The sequence below is a fragment of the Ixodes scapularis genome, unplaced genomic scaffold, assembly GCF_016920785.2.
Source record: "Ixodes scapularis isolate PalLabHiFi unplaced genomic scaffold, ASM1692078v2 PGA_scaffold9__187_contigs__length_104089568, whole genome shotgun sequence".
Taxonomy (NCBI): Eukaryota; Metazoa; Arthropoda; class Arachnida; order Ixodida; family Ixodidae; genus Ixodes; species Ixodes scapularis.
Window position 1 is genome coordinate 47,847,145 of NW_024609884.1, and position 17,264 is coordinate 47,864,408.

Genomic DNA, 17,264 nt, shown 5'->3' on the forward strand with positions numbered 1-17,264 from the left:
GGGGCTCGTCACGGGCTGTGTTTCTTAAGCTGTCACCGACTATAGCTTGGTGTCATTGGCGAGACGGTGAGAAATGTTTCATTATACTTCGCTTCAGCTTCGGTCCGAGCGCGGCCGATGCTATGAGCCGAAGGGCCAATCAAACACCGCAAAAAGCGCAGCGTCATGGCGTGCTCTCTGCGCTTGATAAGACTAGCCGGCGGAGGTGCGCGCGCAGAGAGACGGCGAACACCGGCTGGTCCTATCAACTGCAGAGAGCACGCCATGAAGTGCCTCTTTCGCTGTTTGATTGGCCCTTCGGCTCCTAACATCGGCCGCGCTCGGACCGAAGCTGAAACGAAGTATAGTGCCTGTCTATCGAGACATGGCCATCGTGAGCACAAAATGAAAATATGCGGACAAAAAAAAAAAGAGTCGTGTGGGCATACTTTCCATCTACTCCATATGATATGCGAAAAACTACATCGTTCATAAAAAGGTCGACCAATATTCCGGCTGAAAATCCTGTAACTTGTCACTGTCGCCATTGCATCGTTCATAAAAACGTGCGGACAAAGAAAGAATTTGTGATTTATAGGTTGCGTACTGACCTTATGAGATTACTAATGCGCGTTCCTCTCGGGGCCTGTTGTCCCACCTTGCCCAGGTAGGCCGGCGGTCTCGGTGGATCGAGGGACTGGGACTTGGCCGCCGCGAATGTGCGACGTCTCTTGTCCTGAGGCTGCTGCGTGTCCGACGACGTTGAGTCCACAAAGTCTTCAGTGTCCGTGCCCACTGAAGCCTTGTAGAGAACCTTGGGCCGCACGGCTTGAGTTACCTCTGCCGGCGTCGTTTGCGTTGGCGACACCTCGCGCATTTTAATCTCGTCGGACGTCACGGTCTGACTGGAGGAATGGGACTGTTGCACCGTGGACCGATAGATGGTCGTCTGATCGGTGGTCCCGGCTTCTGCTTGGGGCTTCGGCGTGGCGAGCGGTGTGTCCGCTGCCGCAGTTGTTGGTGTCTGCAGCAACGCCTGCGGCGGAACGCTTGAACTCTCGGTTTCCGCGCTGTCGGCTTGGAAGTGTTGAACGGTCTTGGTTTCTTCCACTGTGCCCTCCAACTTTCGGTTCTCTTCGTCGATCCTCATCTGGATTTCAAGTCTTCGCCGTATTTCCTGTCAAAGAAAGCATAGACGAAACATTAAGTCCGCTTGTCACGCATTTTTTAGTAAATTTAAATCCCACCGATAGAGTAATTGAAACCTTGAACCTAAAAACGGCTAAATACAGTTCCCAATTTTGCCTCTGACAATATTTGAAGTGCATTATGTGGCTGGCAGAGTGTCAAACCAAAATTTTCATGGGTTCGGTTCCGGTTCGGGTTCACGGCTTCCGGTCCAGATCTGGTTCAGTTCCGGGGAGCAAAAATAACGGTTGAAACCGGTTTGAACGGCTCAATTGAGAATATATTTCCCGCGTTGTTTTGCAAGCAAATTGTTGTGTGTATGTTTATACAGCCGGAAGTAAGTCTGCCTCAGTGGGCGTCTGGAGTCTCAGCTGTAGATGAGCAATTTACCCAGTGCGGTACAACCGCAAACCTGGGGGTCTTTAAAGTGCACCACGCAGTTGTGATACACGACCGCACGCCGGCACGTTGCTTTGGCAAGAGGCACTATGTTCGCTTTAAAACGAACAACTCTATATATATATTTTTTTTTATCGTTTGTACAATCCACTTTTATTTTCATATACCAAAAATAAGAATCATCGTTATATAATTTCGACGCAAAAGTTCTCGGAAATCAAGACTAACATACAAAACGTCGCGTTTATATGACTCCACATCCATTTGTTTAGCTCAGTCGCATGTGTTTTATCTGAAACGAAAAGTTGTCGCGAAGTGTGGTAGGTCGCCTAAAATACCCGTGATTGTTACAACTTTGCGTCGCTGTATTAAAAGTTGAATTGTAATTGTGCTCTTCAAGTAAAAAATTAATTACAGTGAATAAAATCATAAAATAAACACCTCGTCGTCATATATATATTGAAATATAGTTCACGACATACTTTTCACAATAGACAGGGTGCTGCTGTAAGGACCAACACATTTGCAACGCCTTACGAAATACGAATTCCAAACAAACATGCATACCTAAAACTGGGCACACGAACGTAGTTTATTTATGAGCTCGCTCCAGGGTGGCTTGCTGAAAGCAAAAACGCTAAAAACCAATAGAAGAGGCTGGCGATGAGCGAGATACTCGCGATAATCAATACTTCTAACGAAATATATGAAAAGTGACCACTTGTGAGCAAGCTCACAAATCGGTGTGTAGACGACGAACATCCGGAATAGGATAGGGCATAGGAAAAAAATACACATATAACACTTCTTGCAAAACTACTTTCGCGTACCTAGTTTCAGGTATGTATGTATGGAAATCGAATATTGCAAGGCGTGCCAAATGTGTTAGTCCCTACGGCCGCGCCCTGTATATGATGACGACGCAAGTGAGCCAAGAGCAATGATATTTTCAAAATGTCACGAACGTCTTAGGACAAGCCCTTTCAGTGTACCTTTTATAGAAACGCTGAGCGGCAATCACAACGCTTGTTTTCTTAACCAATATTGTCTACACTCAACACCTTGATGCAGACGAAGAATCATGCAGAAAGGAGGCATCAAAGTTGTTCACTCTAATCTATGCCGAGCGCAAGTACATCTGCTTTCTGCGCAGGGGTTTCGTTAACATCAGAACTGGAGATGCCGCGAACTTTTTTCGAATCGAAGTTTCGATGATCGAATGAAGCGTTTTGAAAGGTTCGAAAGATTTCGAATTTTCGAACTTTCCATATTGAGAAATTCGACGGAAGTCGAATTTTCGAACTCATTAAACTAAGAAGTTCGACGCTTTTCGAATTTTCGAACTTATTACGCTGCAAAATTCGATGATTGTCGAACTTTCGAACTTGATAAACTAAAAAAATCGTTGATTTTCGAACTTTCGAACTTCTTGCACTAAAAACTTCGAAGCTTTTCGAACTTTCGAACTTCCTACGCTAAGAAATTCGATAATTTTCGAACGTTCGAACCTATTAATCTAATGAATTCGAAAATTGTCGAACTCTCGATTCCTGAAAAGTCAAAAGTTCGACGAACTTCGACCTTTTAGGGTAAAAGTTCAAAGCTCGTCGAACTTCGAAAGACCGGCGGGTGGTTGCATTTGTATTCAAGCAGTGAGGCACATTCGTAATTTTTTTTTTTTTTTTTGCAATTTTACATGGGGTGACGCATTCCTTGCGAAAGACAATGCCGTTTATTTCAATCATCTGGCATGCTTGGTTTTAGAAAAATAGATTCCCGAAGGAGCGAGGACGGACCACGGGTTTTTGACAATTGTCGTTTGTGCCATATTTGAAGCGCTCTATAAACGAAGCTACTTATGGTAGAGATGTTAAACTTTTTAAGAATGATCTATATATAGCCTACTTGAGTGTCGTCTTAAGATATGATTATTTTTGTTCAAGACGAGTTTAGAATAAATATCCAAACATGTACCTACGGACAATGATGCCCTAAACTTGGTAATTTTTTTCGCCTACATTGTTTGGGTATCGCATTTAAATTAACACGGGATACAGTACATATCATTACCATCTGCAGAATACAAAATAATGTATTTATTGTTTTTTTTCACGTTGAGGAATAAATTAACTCATGGTGGAAGACTTTTAAAATTGTTCAAGTTCAACGCGTCATAAATTTTTTTTTTTTTTTCATTTTACGCTTTTGGGACGTGTTTCTTTTGGCCTGTAGACATTTTGGTAGGAGAAACTTGTTTCATAGTTCTGGACCTCTGAATATGCAAGAATACAACACTTCCAGCGGGTTCTTGATAGTTTTTTTTTTTTTTCTCCAGCTTTTTATTTTTGACATTTATTGTTATGTTTATTTATTGATTATTTTTTACCAATGGCACAGTTATTTAGGTCGAAAAGACATAGCTTCGAACTTTCGAGCCACCGAGCATGTGACGAGTAGTGCCTCCTGACAACGAGTTTCTAAAGGCCTGTTCACACATGCAGCCGAGCGCAACAAGCATAGCGCTGACCTCGTACTAAGCACGTGCCGACGGGAGCGTTCACCAGCTTTGTATCGCACCGTAAAAACTGTTGCTCATGGCATACGATAAGTACCTGACGGCACGTGAGCAGCGTTACATCAGCGCTTCGCTGCATGTGAGAACCGGCCTTAACAATGACAATCCACGCGATCTTTTATGCAGTGAAGAGCGACAGTAGCTATACATATGCATAAATAATTTCAGATTAAAATAAGCTCGACCATGCCCTCTTTCCCTTTAACAGTCCGAAATACCTGGGAGGGGGGGGGGGGTGGGTGGAGAAACTGGAGCTCCCCCCCCCCCGCCCCCCCCGCCCCCCTTCCCCCCGTTTTTCCTCTTCCGACGTTCCGACGCCACTGGTATGGTAGAACGCTCCTCGACCTCAAGTTGCGACAGCTTCTGTGCGTTTTGCTCGGCGTTTCTTCTGCCCCAGAAAATAAACCTCCAAAGCAATTACAAACAAAAAAATTGCCAAGGTGCAGGCGAGCTGGTGTATGTTGATCATGATCCAAAATCCCGAGACTGGGAATGAAATTCGCAAGAAATAGTGTAAGAAGAAAGAAAAAAGGCGACAGGACAACGTCTCAAACTCAGCTGAGTTGAGTTTGAGACGTTGTCCTGAAGCTGAGTTTTGAGCTGAGTTGAGTTTGAGACGTTGTCCTGGAGCTGAGTTTTCAGCTGAGTTGAGTTTGAGACGTTATCCTGTCCCCTTTTTTCTGTCTTCTTACACTTTTTCTTTCAAATTTCATTCCCAGTCTCAGGATTTTGCATCATGTACAAACTAAACTTACTATATGCCAGCGTCACTCGGGCGGCGTTCGATCGGATTACTACCAGCGTGCAAGGGGGTAGGGGGGCAGTTTGCCAGATCACTTCAAGGTTTTTCTGAACCTCAACCACCTGCCTGCCCCTGGCCGTTTCGAACTGGATGAGTATCGTTAAACAGTGCGTTCGTAGGATCACTACTTCGTAATGCACGTTAATGACCACCCCGGGCTGGCGGTCACAATTACTGATCTATTGTTACACGTCTCTGCACTGGCAAATATTCCAGCACATGCGGGGCACTCGTCGTCTTATTTAATTGCTTGACCAACTTCGCGCAGTCTAAATATCACACTCGAACTTTTCTAAACTTGATTTCGTGAAAACCAGTGAGGCGTGAAAACGTTATTTGAAACTGAAACTGTGTCGGAACATGAAAACCGGACTTCGAATTTTGTGCACTTGGACTTAAAAAAAAATCGGAAACCTTCGAAGTTTTTTCTTTTTTTTTTCGAATTTAGCATTAAAAGAGAATCGAAACCTCCGAATTTTTCGAACTTTATGTAGGAAGAAATTCGAAATCTTCAAATTTATCGAACTTTATGTCTTTAAAAATTCGAAACGTTCGATTTTTCGAATTTTAGATCTAAACAAATTCGAAACATTCGAATCTCTCGAATTTAAAATTAGGGAAGCTCGAAATCTTCGAATTGATCGAACCTCAAGTAAACAAATATTCGAAATAATCGAACCCGAACTTTTAGAAACCGTGAAAGCTTCGAACTTTTCGATTTCGAAACCCCACAATTTTGGAAAGTTGCGAATTTTTCGAATTCGAACCTCCCTGCAGTCGAAAATATGGAAACTTTTCTAAATCGAACATCAGTTCGGTTCGAAAATATCGAAACCTTTCGAATTCGAACCTAGGGTGGTTCGCGGCATCCCTAATCAGAACACAGATCTTTGATTGACTCTGATTGAAGGATAATGAGTAGACCTTAGGGCAGCTAGCATTGATGTCTACCCACTCTCCTTCCAGTCAGAGCCAATCAAAGCTCGGCGTTCCGACGTCATTGCAACCGCTGCGCAACAAGCAGACAAACTTGCTCTCCACATATGCACCTTCGTACACAGATTAAATTTGGCCTAAATAGCGCATATAGGAGTGAACATTTTCTTCTACACGCTAAATGATATAACCTGGCTGTTGAGATTTTTTTTTTATCAGACGCCGTTTAATTCGATTTGCAAATAAGAGGCATCGCTTTTGATAATTTATTATTATTGTAAATAGAACAAAGTAGTATTTCATGCTCTACTCGACATGGCAGTTACTTAATTGGTCACTTTATAATGGTTTGCGCGTGTGATCGCCATAGTTCCGCCACGCGCCCCTGTTTTGCTTCTGCCCAGCCCACAGACACATACAATTAATTGCTGTTTATCACATAAAAGAGGCAATAACAAACTTCTCTATGCTTGAGAAGTAATATATGTGTCTGGAACACAGTTGCTTAAATCAGCTTCATAATCAAAATTTTGTTTAAGGCGCTCCCAGATCACTTATTCCCATGCCTATCGAGGATAAATACGCCAGAAAAATATTTGACGAGCATCATTCTTATAATTTGGGGGTGGATTTACTTATGATGTACATCGTTAATATAATAAATAATATCTGAGTCTATAAACTTCACATAACCACTTGAGAACGACACGAGAGAACGATACTCGGAAATGTGCCATCAGCTGAGCCGATCTGCAGAAAATTTTCATTTAGCTCGCTGTTGGGCAGTTTGGAACACCGGATCGCGGGGCATGCCAAAAAGGGCTTTGTGTTCACAGAGATCTAAGGTCAAATACACGAAATGTGCAGAAGGACATATAATAAATGGCATTCTTCAAAAGAATTCCATACATTATACCTCACTGCAAAATATTTCATAGAGATGTAATTATATTCTCAATGACACATAAATAGCGCGAAGGACAAGCGAAGATTCTTATAATCTTAACATAAATTACATTTGGGCATCAGCTTTTATGAACTCGAAACTTATGCCTCGGGAAGCTAATGTTATATTCGGTTTTATGCTCTTTCGTTGTGGGCCCTCATTTTACAACTCTGTGTTTTATCAGTCATCCACTCTAACATTTTATTAGGCTGCCGTATATTATCGCGAGACTGCTGTATATACTGCACAACTTTACAATTTGGAGATCTACAGAGTGTCTCCAAATAGCAGCCAGGCTCTTTCAATCGACCGCAAAAATAAATTTCTTTAACCTATCGTGCCACGATTTTGTGCGGCGTTGCCCACAGGTGGTGTATTTCTTTTTCTTTTTTCTTTTTAATTTGCAAAGAGCAAATTTATCCGAGGAAAAAAGTAAAAAAAAGAAAGAAAAAGTCTAAACTCCTATAGAAACGCAGCAAAGTCATCGGTCTTCAAAAAAATACCTAGGGCGCCCTATTGTTTGATTGTTTGACATCGCAGCGTTTTCGTGGGAGTTAAGCTTTTTACTTTTTCTACAGGGTGATTCAAGGAGAGGCCAGGCTCTTTAAATGGACCGCAAAATTCGGTTTCTTCACCTATCGCGCTACGACTTTGTGCAGCGTTGCCCACAGATGGTGCTTTTTTTTTTTTTTTTTTTTTGTAAAATTTGCGAAGAGCGAACTTGCCTGAGGAAAAAGTAAAGAGAGAAAAAGGCTTAGCTCCTATGGAAACGCTGCGACGCCACCGGTCTTCAAACAACACGGCGCCGTTTTGCACGGGAGACAAGAGATGGCGCAACGAACGCCGCCAACGAACGAGCATACGGCTGCAGTGGCTTAAAGGGGGTAGTGTAACGAACGAAACCGGAGAAGCGGCACAGCGTTCGAAGACGGCCGCGGGTGGCGCTGGCGCTTGCAGCACCGTCGGTCCGGCTATGGCTCCGGCTTCGCCGCTGGGCTAGCTTGGCTCCGGCCAGCTCCGGCCAGCTCTGGCCACTGATCTCTATGTCTATTTGCTGGATCGCGTTTGACCAGCTCCTCCTATGGACCGGAATGCGGTCACTGGCGGCCATCTTTAGGTAGAGTTATATCACCTCTAGCCATCATAGTAATATGGCGGACAGCGCAATGGCGGCAGGCTGCCATAAAATAGCCGTAGATCTAGTACACTGTACCGTGGGTGACATTTCGTGCTTGATTGAAGTTGTTCGACGAAGCAGATTCTTGAAACCCGGCGTGATCGATAGCCTCATCTTTGAGGACCCGGCAAAAGTTCTACGAAAGCGCAGCACCGGGGGAAAGCAGCGCAGCTCGCATCAAAAGCAGACTCCGTACCGTCGTCTGCTTTCGATGCTTCTTTTGATGCGACTTTCGATACGTGCTGTGCTGCTTTTCTCCCGGTGCTGCGATTTTGTGAAACTTTTACCATTTCCTCAAAAACCGGACTACTGTTCACGCCGTGTTTCAAAAACATGTTTCGTCAAATAATTTTAATCAAGCACGCAATATCACCCACGCTATTTTGACCAACCCACCTGCCAAAACGCTATCTGCCATGGATGGATGATAGCGGCTGCAGCAGCTTACATTGGCTAGAGGTGATATAACTCTACCTAAAGATGGCCGCCAGTGACCGCATTCGCGGAGCGGGCAAACGCGATCCAGCAATTGTCATAGAGATCAGTGGCTCTGGCCGATTCGCAGCTGTCGACTACACTGTCGTCTGCTAGTTTCACATTTTTATTCACCTACGAACACAAATCATGTTGTTGGAAGTTCACTGGAAACAAATAATTGTTTTTGAGGCATTTATATTTGTTATGAAGCGCGTTAGGGTGCCTCTATCTGCCGGCCGATGGAGGCACCCTAACGGTGCGACAGATCGAAGCGCCACCTCCACCGTCTTCCAAGGAGCGGCCGTTCCCGATGCATGGTGGAGGCTACGCGGTAACTACACTACCCCCTTTAAGCCACTGTAATACGGCGCCGAGAGCCGGCGTCTTTAGCAGACGAACATTTCTTCGACTCAAAAGCAGCGCGCGTCCCGCGGGCGGCGACAGTTGCAGAAACAAAAACAGGCGCGGTAACAACAAGAAACTGCAGTTCTTTGTCTGCTAAAGACGCCGGCTCTCGGCGTCGTATGCTCGTTCGTTGGCGGCAGTTGGTGTCGCGACCGTTTGCGCCATCTCTTGTCCCCCGGGCGAAACGGCGCCGTGTTGTTTGAAGACCGGTGGCTTCGCTGCGTTTCCATAGGAGCTAAGCCTTTTTCTTTCTTTACTTTTTCCTCAGGTATGTTCGCTCTTTGCAAATTTTACAAAAAAAAAAAAAATACAACATCTGTGGGCAACGCTGCACAAAGTCGTAGCGCGATAGGTTAAGAAACCGTATTTTGCGGTCGATTTAAAGAGCCTGGCCTCTCCTTGAATCACCCTGTACTTTCTTCTCGGGTAAGTTCGCTCTTTAAATATTTTAGAGAAGAAATACACCACCTGTGGGCAACGCTGCACAAACTCGTAGCGCGATAGATTACGAAACCGACTTTTGCGGTCGATTTAAAGAGCCTGGCCGCTATTTGAGGCACCCTGTACTTTTGCTAGTTTTACTAACATCGCATTTCACCAGGAAACTGAACTGTTTAACGTGGTTTTTGTCATTGCGATTTGTTCTTGCCGAGAAAATCCAATCCGGTTGTGCAAAATGCACGCTGCAGAAGGTTCGCGCTTAGTGCAAGTAATGTATTCGGGAGATACAAGTTATTCTTGCTTGGTGGCGCTGCGAGGAACGGCGCGAGCGTCTAGTACCACGAAAAAGGCGCTTTCTGGCAAAAGTGTTTCTGCAAACAGAGTAGTTTCCGGGGCCACGCTTTCTGTTCTATGCCGAAGATGCGAGGCAGAGGAACCTTCACAACACAGTATGTTTTTAGAACTACTCCCCCTTCCCCCCCTTTTTCATTTTTTGCTGTTACTCCAGAGCAGTGGTTCTCAACCATCAATGTTTCGCGGACCCCTTGTGGATCGGCGGAGTTGTTGGAGGACCCCGTTCGTGGTGAGTGGAGAGGAAAGTTATAGGTTAAATATAATGATTTAATAAATGGATATAACTAAGGGCTAGTGTGAAATAGACCTCTCTTATTCACGTTCACACGAAAGAACTCGCCCGAAAACTAAAACATTTCTTTTCGACCTAAAAAAAAAAAATTTATTGCCGGGCTTGACTGATCAGTCAGGGCTTCGCGGACCCCAAAGGGTCCGCGGACCCCCATTTGAGAACCACTGCTCCAAAGAATACTATCTTTTATTTCTTGGGGACTCCGTCCTCAATCTGTGGATGTTAATTCGACAATTATATTTGTGTCACATGTTAACAGTAATGCTCCATTGCTTTTATTTTGCACCCAAAGACTGTGAAGTTTAAACAAAATGCGGAGGTGATAGAAGCTTGGGGGAGAACTTGAGAACGACACTCCTCTGAGGCTTAGAACGGCTGTCAACGTTCGGCTGTCCCTCTGAGGCCACTAGGATCTTTCTTTTCAGGTATCCCTCCCGTACAGACATGTAGTTCTATGTAACTTCGGATTCATAAATCACATTTAGCCCTTCCAATGTTCTTATTTTCTGAGGGAAATTTCTGAGGCAGTTCAGTGACAACGAAAACGTTTGGGTGCCTCATTTAAAATTGGTTGTACAACCATTTTTGTACTTTCAGTAAATACTGCTAAGAAGTAATCCCTGATATTGATAACTTGCAAAATCACCCATTAGTTTTCCTCTCCGCGCAATAGCAGACGCAGAAAAAACAATAAAGGAAAGAAAAAGCTTTCCCCTCAACTCGCAAATAGAACAAGCGGTCACGTAATCTGGCACTAATTTTATACCGTCAGTGTTCATCATAGTCATACGCTGGGGATGGCAAAGCATAGAGCATGGACTGAGCGTCAGACATTGTTAGAGTTCGGCTATGCTCATATTTGATTGAACCCGATTTAATATCCGAAAGTGAGGCGATGCTGATTGTTATGAACCCAAACACTCAGTTCGGGTTCATGATAATCAAATACGTCACGGTGTCGGGTAACTCGCGGTGCGAACTCGTGATGTCATATAACGTCACGGTGTAAAAAAAGCTAATAAACCGAGTGACGTTATCAATTTATATCGACTTGACTCAGTGAGTCACGTCACGTGACATCACGGGGCCTCGTGACGTGACATTATTTGGCATCATGTCTTGACACCATGACGTCACGTGAACAGGTTACACGTGATTAATTTCACTCTAATAAAAGCTCGTGCGTCTACTTTCCCGCACAACACTCGGAGAGCCAATCACCGCAACTTACGGAGGCAGCTCAGCGAATGACGATGCCGAAACATATATTTAGACCAAAAAACGCAGTCTGACTTGTGCTATTAAGCAGTGCAAAACGTCACGCTTGCATTGCTTAATGTCACAACTCAGACTGTGTTTTTTGGTCTAAACATAGGTTTCAGCATCGTCATTCGCTGAGCTGCCTCCGTAAGTTGCGGTCATTGGCTCTCTGAGTGTTGTGCGGAAAAGTAGACGCACGGGCGTTTTTTTTTTTTTTTTTTTTTAGAGTGCATGGTGCCAACACAAAAGTTCCACGAAAACCATTGTTGCTCAAACATTGCAATTCTGTATATGGTAATTTGATAACACAGAGAAATAGAACTGCCAATTATTTATTCTCAAATATCTAGTTTGTGATATTCACACACAAAAATAATACCATGAACCGTTTTGAACCGCTTTCCGTTATATTCCGGTTTTGTTCCGGTTCAGTTCCAAGATGGCGACGAAGAGTTCGGTTCGGTTTCGGTTCGACACCCTGGACTGGCTGGGGATAATAATGTTGTGAGCTTCGCAATTGGTGCTATGTTTTTTGTTTTTTTTTTCTAGGGCGGCGGCACGGTGACATTATAAGTTAACCAGTGATAATAAGATCAACAATGCTGGCTACACATGCCACAAGGCTCTGAAACTCTCGGTGATCACAGTCTCGGACAGCGCCTAAAAGCATGAAGCTGGGCAAACAAGAAGTGTATCGTTTTTATTCTGTTCGTCAAAAGAGAACCGATGGCAAAACGAAAAACGACGGCATCATAACCACCCCCTAACGACATCATATATGTAAAGCTGTTTTGACTCGTACACCCGTGCATGAAGCAGATTTTTCGTGTTCTGATTTCCGTCTGAGTTTCGGTTGGTTTTTGGCACGTGTGTTCCATACTATATAATTATTATAATGAGCGTTCAAAATTGTAATGAAGAACATAGTGGTAGCCGGGTTAGTCAGGTTAGAGGTTTGCAGTCTTTATGTCACGAACAGGCTACGTTCGAGTTTCAACTTTGCATCCTACGAACAGGCTACGCAGTCAGCTGAAATACATATACGAACCCGACTACGTGGCCATCGTGTCATACCCTTCACCTCAGGGCGGTAGGTGTTTTCACATGCGATTCGCATAACAAAGCATATATAAAAGGGATCACTGCTTATATCGATAAATCATAGCAGCGAATAAAAAGAGGTATAGTTCAGAACTATGCCTTACCTTTTCTACCTCCTGCTGCTCCTTGATAAAGTCGTCGCTGAAGGGTGTCTGACTATCTGCGCTCTTTCCTTCCGTCGACACCGGCTCCGTCCTCTGCTGAAGCTTCTGTTCAGTCCCTTGCACTGACGCGGGTCCAGCCGCTGTCCCGTTCGTGACCACTTCGATGTCTTTGTCCGCGAGTGTGTCCTGAAAGTCGGCCCTCTTCTTCTGACGTTGTGACTCGTCATCCGACGCAGGCGCAGGCGACTCTTCCCTGAAGGTGGTCTTGCAGCAGATCAGGCAGATCCTGGACCCCGGTTCGTTGATGAAGGTGCAGTGCTCGCATCGCCACGCTTTTGTCGGATCCCACTTGGGTCTTTCGGCTTCTGGAGTGTGCGTTGACTTGGTTCCCTGAGTCGCCTGGTTGCCGTCTCCGGATGCCTGCGAGGCGACGGTGGGCTTCGGACATTCGCTGGCGTTCCCGTTGAGGCGCGACTCCAGCCTGTCGTTCGTTTCGGAATGTTCGATTCTGGGGAAGTTAGTGGCGGCGGCGACGGTAGCTTCCTTGCGTGAAGGTGTCGTCGACGTCCTGTTTGGCTCTCGTTCGACGGCGGCTGCAGGGATGTTGGCTTGGGGCAGGCTACCCGTTCTCGCTCTACTCTTCGTTTTGACGGTAGACGAATCTGGAATATTTGAGAGAACGGCTACGTTTACTGCGGAACCTCGGTTTTTTATCCATACAGCCATTCACTTGTCACACCTCGAGAACAATGGCTCTATGTAAATAAACATCTAAGTTGAAAGTAAAAAAAAAAAAGTGCCGAAAACCTCGTTTTGAAGAAGCGTCAGAGCCTGCAGTCAGCGAGCAGACGCGAACCAATTTAAGAATCCCACAATATATCTTGCGTCAGATGCACACCACACCTGCTTAGAAAGTTCAGTAGTGAATTCTAGTTAATTAATTAAATGCAAAATTATCGCGCTACAATTGTGCCCCGGTGTCCACCGCGGCCAACAAGCTTACCCCAAACAGTTATATCAAATACCGTATTTGGTTATATGTAACAAGAGTCCTTTTTAGTGTATAACGTAGGTTTTTAGTAAAAAAAATTCCCCGCGTATCATGCAGTAACGGGAAGAATCAGGATTGGATGTTTATAGTTTATGCGGGCCGCTGGCGACCCTGAGAACCTGTATTCGGTGTTTGGTCGTGTCAAATGGAGATCAACTGCGCAGTCAGAATCTTATACACACGAAAGGCTATACGCGTAGCGAGATTCATGATTTAGAAGGTGACTCCGATCAATGGGTGCCCACGCTTCTAGCGTTTGATGGTATTCTTCCGCTTTTCAAAGAAATGTTTGTTGAAAGGAACAAAGGAAGTCTAGACGTCTTTCCAGAGACATGCGGGACATTGACTCAGGCTAATTAATGCAGACTCGGTGTCTTTCGGCAAGACGTCCGTGTTAATGCAGACACGATACGTACACAGAGACAGAGCTATTGCAACGCTTGTGTGTTTCGCAAATGCGATTTATCTCTTTACGGAATCACACGTTCACTTACATGTTTCGCGTGATAGCTCGCGTCGATGCCTTCTGTGTTCTCTCAATAACATGTCTCAGAACACTGGAAATGCCCAACGTTAGCAGCGTGGGGAGAAAAGGAGCAGCAGAAGCACCCTTTCGAGAGTCTCACTTGTGTGGAGGCGTTTCGGCCAGAACCCCTCCGGTTAGCCTAATTGCCTCGTCCTTCTTCGAGATACTGAAGAACATTTACCCTGGTTGTACTCCGTGTTGGAGGCTGAGGACAGGGCGCCTTCGTTGTCCTGCTCTTCGGATGAGAGATCTTGCGACGACTGGCGCCGCGAGGTCTTTCCGATGTTCTTCTTATGTTTTCGGTGGTGTGGTCGTGGCTCGTCCGGGCGCCTCGGTAGCCGCTCGCTCTGCTCCGCCACGGGCAGCGACTGCTGCGACGGGGACGGTGACGGCGGCCCCGACGGCGGTCGCATCCAAGGCGGGAAGAAAGGCGGGTACTGCGGATACCCGAACGGATAAAACGGGCCTGGCCGTTTTACCCGTCCCAGAAGAGGATGTTAATAAAGAGGGTGCACTCTTTATCAAAAGCGCATTATATATATATATATATATATATATATATATATAACAACAGATAGCACCGCATGACTAAGCTCGGAACACCATTGAACCTGAAAAAACGAAATGTGCGCGGTGATAATGAGCACGGCGTTTCACACGCTCGTTAGACCAATGCACGTCGCATAATTCAGACGTAATCACATTCTTGGCTTTTGTTATTCATAGGATTCTTTCGTTGTTTACAGTGATTGGTTACCTGCGTATACCTGCAAGGAAGTGAGCAGAGAGACGTTTTTCTCAGAGTGTGGGTAGAAAACACGCCGAATCTATCTCCCAGTTCGGTAGAGTCATCGCTACCATACGATTCATGCTTATCCACGTCAATTCCTGTTGCTCTTCATTCGGTGATAGGCCCACCACGTGCGCTAAAACAAAAATGACGCAAGGTTTTTTTTTTTTTTTTTAGAATTTAGGATTATTAGGAGTGCGAACCACTGCGATCTACGAAGAAACCGAAAAAGGTTTGTATCTAAAAATAAAATATGCGAAACAAAGTCACGATGATTTGCGTATTCGTGACATCGTGCTCAATGCCACAACGCAGACCTTATTTTCAGCTAAACGTTTACTGGCCTCGTCATTCGTCGAGCTTTCCGTTGGTCGCGGTGATTGGCTTTCCGAGTGATCTGCGGGAAAGTATGAACGCGCGGCCATTGTATAATGGGGTGTACAGTCGGCCGTAAACAAAATTGACACAAGGGAGCGATGGCCTGGCCGGCGAGGCGACACGGGGCGCTTCGATAGCGTAAGCACGCTGGGGTCGCGATTGCCGGATTAGTCCACTCTTGGATGCACGGGGGACGTCGACACACCGGAGCCCTTCCGAAAGCGCACTTTCGAAACAACACAGCGTGACTGCGCACATGTGTTCTGTTCTTGCTCGCTCGGTGAGAACAGAGCTATCCTCTTTTTCATCACATCACATCACGCTGTGATCAAGTTCAGACTTTTTTTTTTTTACAGCTTTCTATACTTTCTCTTATCGATTGTGCCGCGATTTGACAGATTCGCATTTTTATAAGGAAAATACTCTCGTCTTCTACGCACAATGTTGAAACAGCAATTAAAATAAATATCACTGCGAAGACTTTGTTTATTACAACGAAAAAAAGCGTCGTCTCACGCGTGACTCGTCACCCTCAAAAGCAAGCCGCACGTAAAAAAAAAAAAAAAAAAAAAAAAAAAACGAAATTGCTACAAACGATAACTTTATCTCTCTCGAAGCACCCCTGCGATTCAAAGGTGGGAACGTTCCGGCCACTCTCGTTCCCCGTGTTATAGCGAAATATAGCGCCGCGTGTGGCGGTTTGACCGCACCGGCCACGAATCACTTGTGTCAGTCTTTTTTACGGCCGACTGTACATGGGTTCATAAGGACCACTCTGAAGATCACACACACAAAAAAAAAATCAAAAGCACATGTTTGTTTTGTTTCTTTAACGCATTGCGCTTGCACACAGATCATCATGCTCGATGTTCCAGCGCACATCGCATTTCTCGTTCACGGCAATCTCTGGCCCCGTCGTTCGCGTTCAGTTTGGCTCTCCGCGTGCACTATGCGTCTATGACAGAGTAGACGGGCTGACATTATTGGGCAGTTCTACGCTATCCCTTTCCCCATTTATTTCTCTTTTTTAACTTCAAAACTGTATGCTGATCGAGCGCTTGCACTATAAAAATAAAAATTGCGTAATACCTTTGTCAGACGGGCACGTAAAGGCCTTCAGAACAAACTTTTTTAAAAAGTCGGCGAACCATCGCATGGCGATAAGCGAGAAATCGTAAGCTGATTCGCCGATTCTTTAAAGGTGTCCGCTCTGAAGGCCTTTAATGTGCCCGTCAGGGGTTTAAGTTCATTTAGCTTAGAAGAATCTCAGCGAATGACAAAGGCTCAGAATAAAATTAGAATCAAAATGCCAAGTTCACAGGGACGAATTCTGCGCACGTGTTCTTTTGTGTGTGTTTTTGCTTTTTTTTTTTTTTGTATTCGGAGTTTTTGTCATTCGCTGGGATCCTTCTATAGTTCGCCGTGATTCGCTGTCTCCGTGTTATGAAGGGAAGCGAATTCAGAGACGTTTTTAGAGTGCGTCGTCCGGAGAGTGCGGCGTCGCCATGCACCTACCAGGATGCACGATGGGGTCGTGCATGCAGCTCTGGCTGCGCTTGATCCGGCGACTATCAAGCGTGGAATGGCGTTGCGACTTGTGCGTCTCGTCGTCTGTCTCCTTGCCGTCCTCGGCCGCCGAGTTGACGTTGCTCCACGAGCCCGTCGATCCCAGGAAGGCTGCGGGGCTCCGGTAGTACTGCAGCTGGGCGCCCGGAGCCATGGCGTACGGAATCGGATACCCGAAGGCCGGAGGCGTCCGGTACGTGGGTCCGAAAGCCGGTCCGAAGGCGGGGCCGAAGTGCTGCGGGTAGCCCTGAAGAATCTGCTGAGGCGGCAGTCCCTGGACCGTCGTGTGGTGCAGGTCGCTCATGCTGCTGCTCTGCTGCATGGGACGGCCGAGCGGCCCTCCGTCCCCGCTGCAACAGACGGTTGCACTGTCGGGGCGAGTGGAAACATTCGTAGAGCTAAGCACTCGCTGCACGATGGCCGCGATTTGCACCCCGCGACTGCGCTAGAAAGCCGCCGTCGCGCTGCGTATAGGGCCGCCCACACTAGCGAGAAAACGCGCGTGGCACGCCGATCG

General features: G+C 45.7%; 1 protein-coding gene across 1 annotated transcript; it reads right to left on the bottom strand.

Moving 5' to 3' along the window:
• Positions 1-571: 571 nt before the first annotated feature.
• On the bottom strand, positions 572-17,051 carry LOC121833783 (E3 ubiquitin-protein ligase lubel-like). The gene is made up of 3 exons (XM_042287408.1): positions 16,697-17,051; positions 12,437-13,098; positions 572-1,156 (listed from the first exon to the last, which is right to left on the bottom strand). The coding sequence occupies exons 1-3, from the start codon at positions 17,049-17,051 to the stop codon at positions 572-574; spliced, it is 1,602 nt and encodes a 533-aa protein (XP_042143342.1).
• Positions 17,052-17,264: the final 213 nt, after the last annotated feature.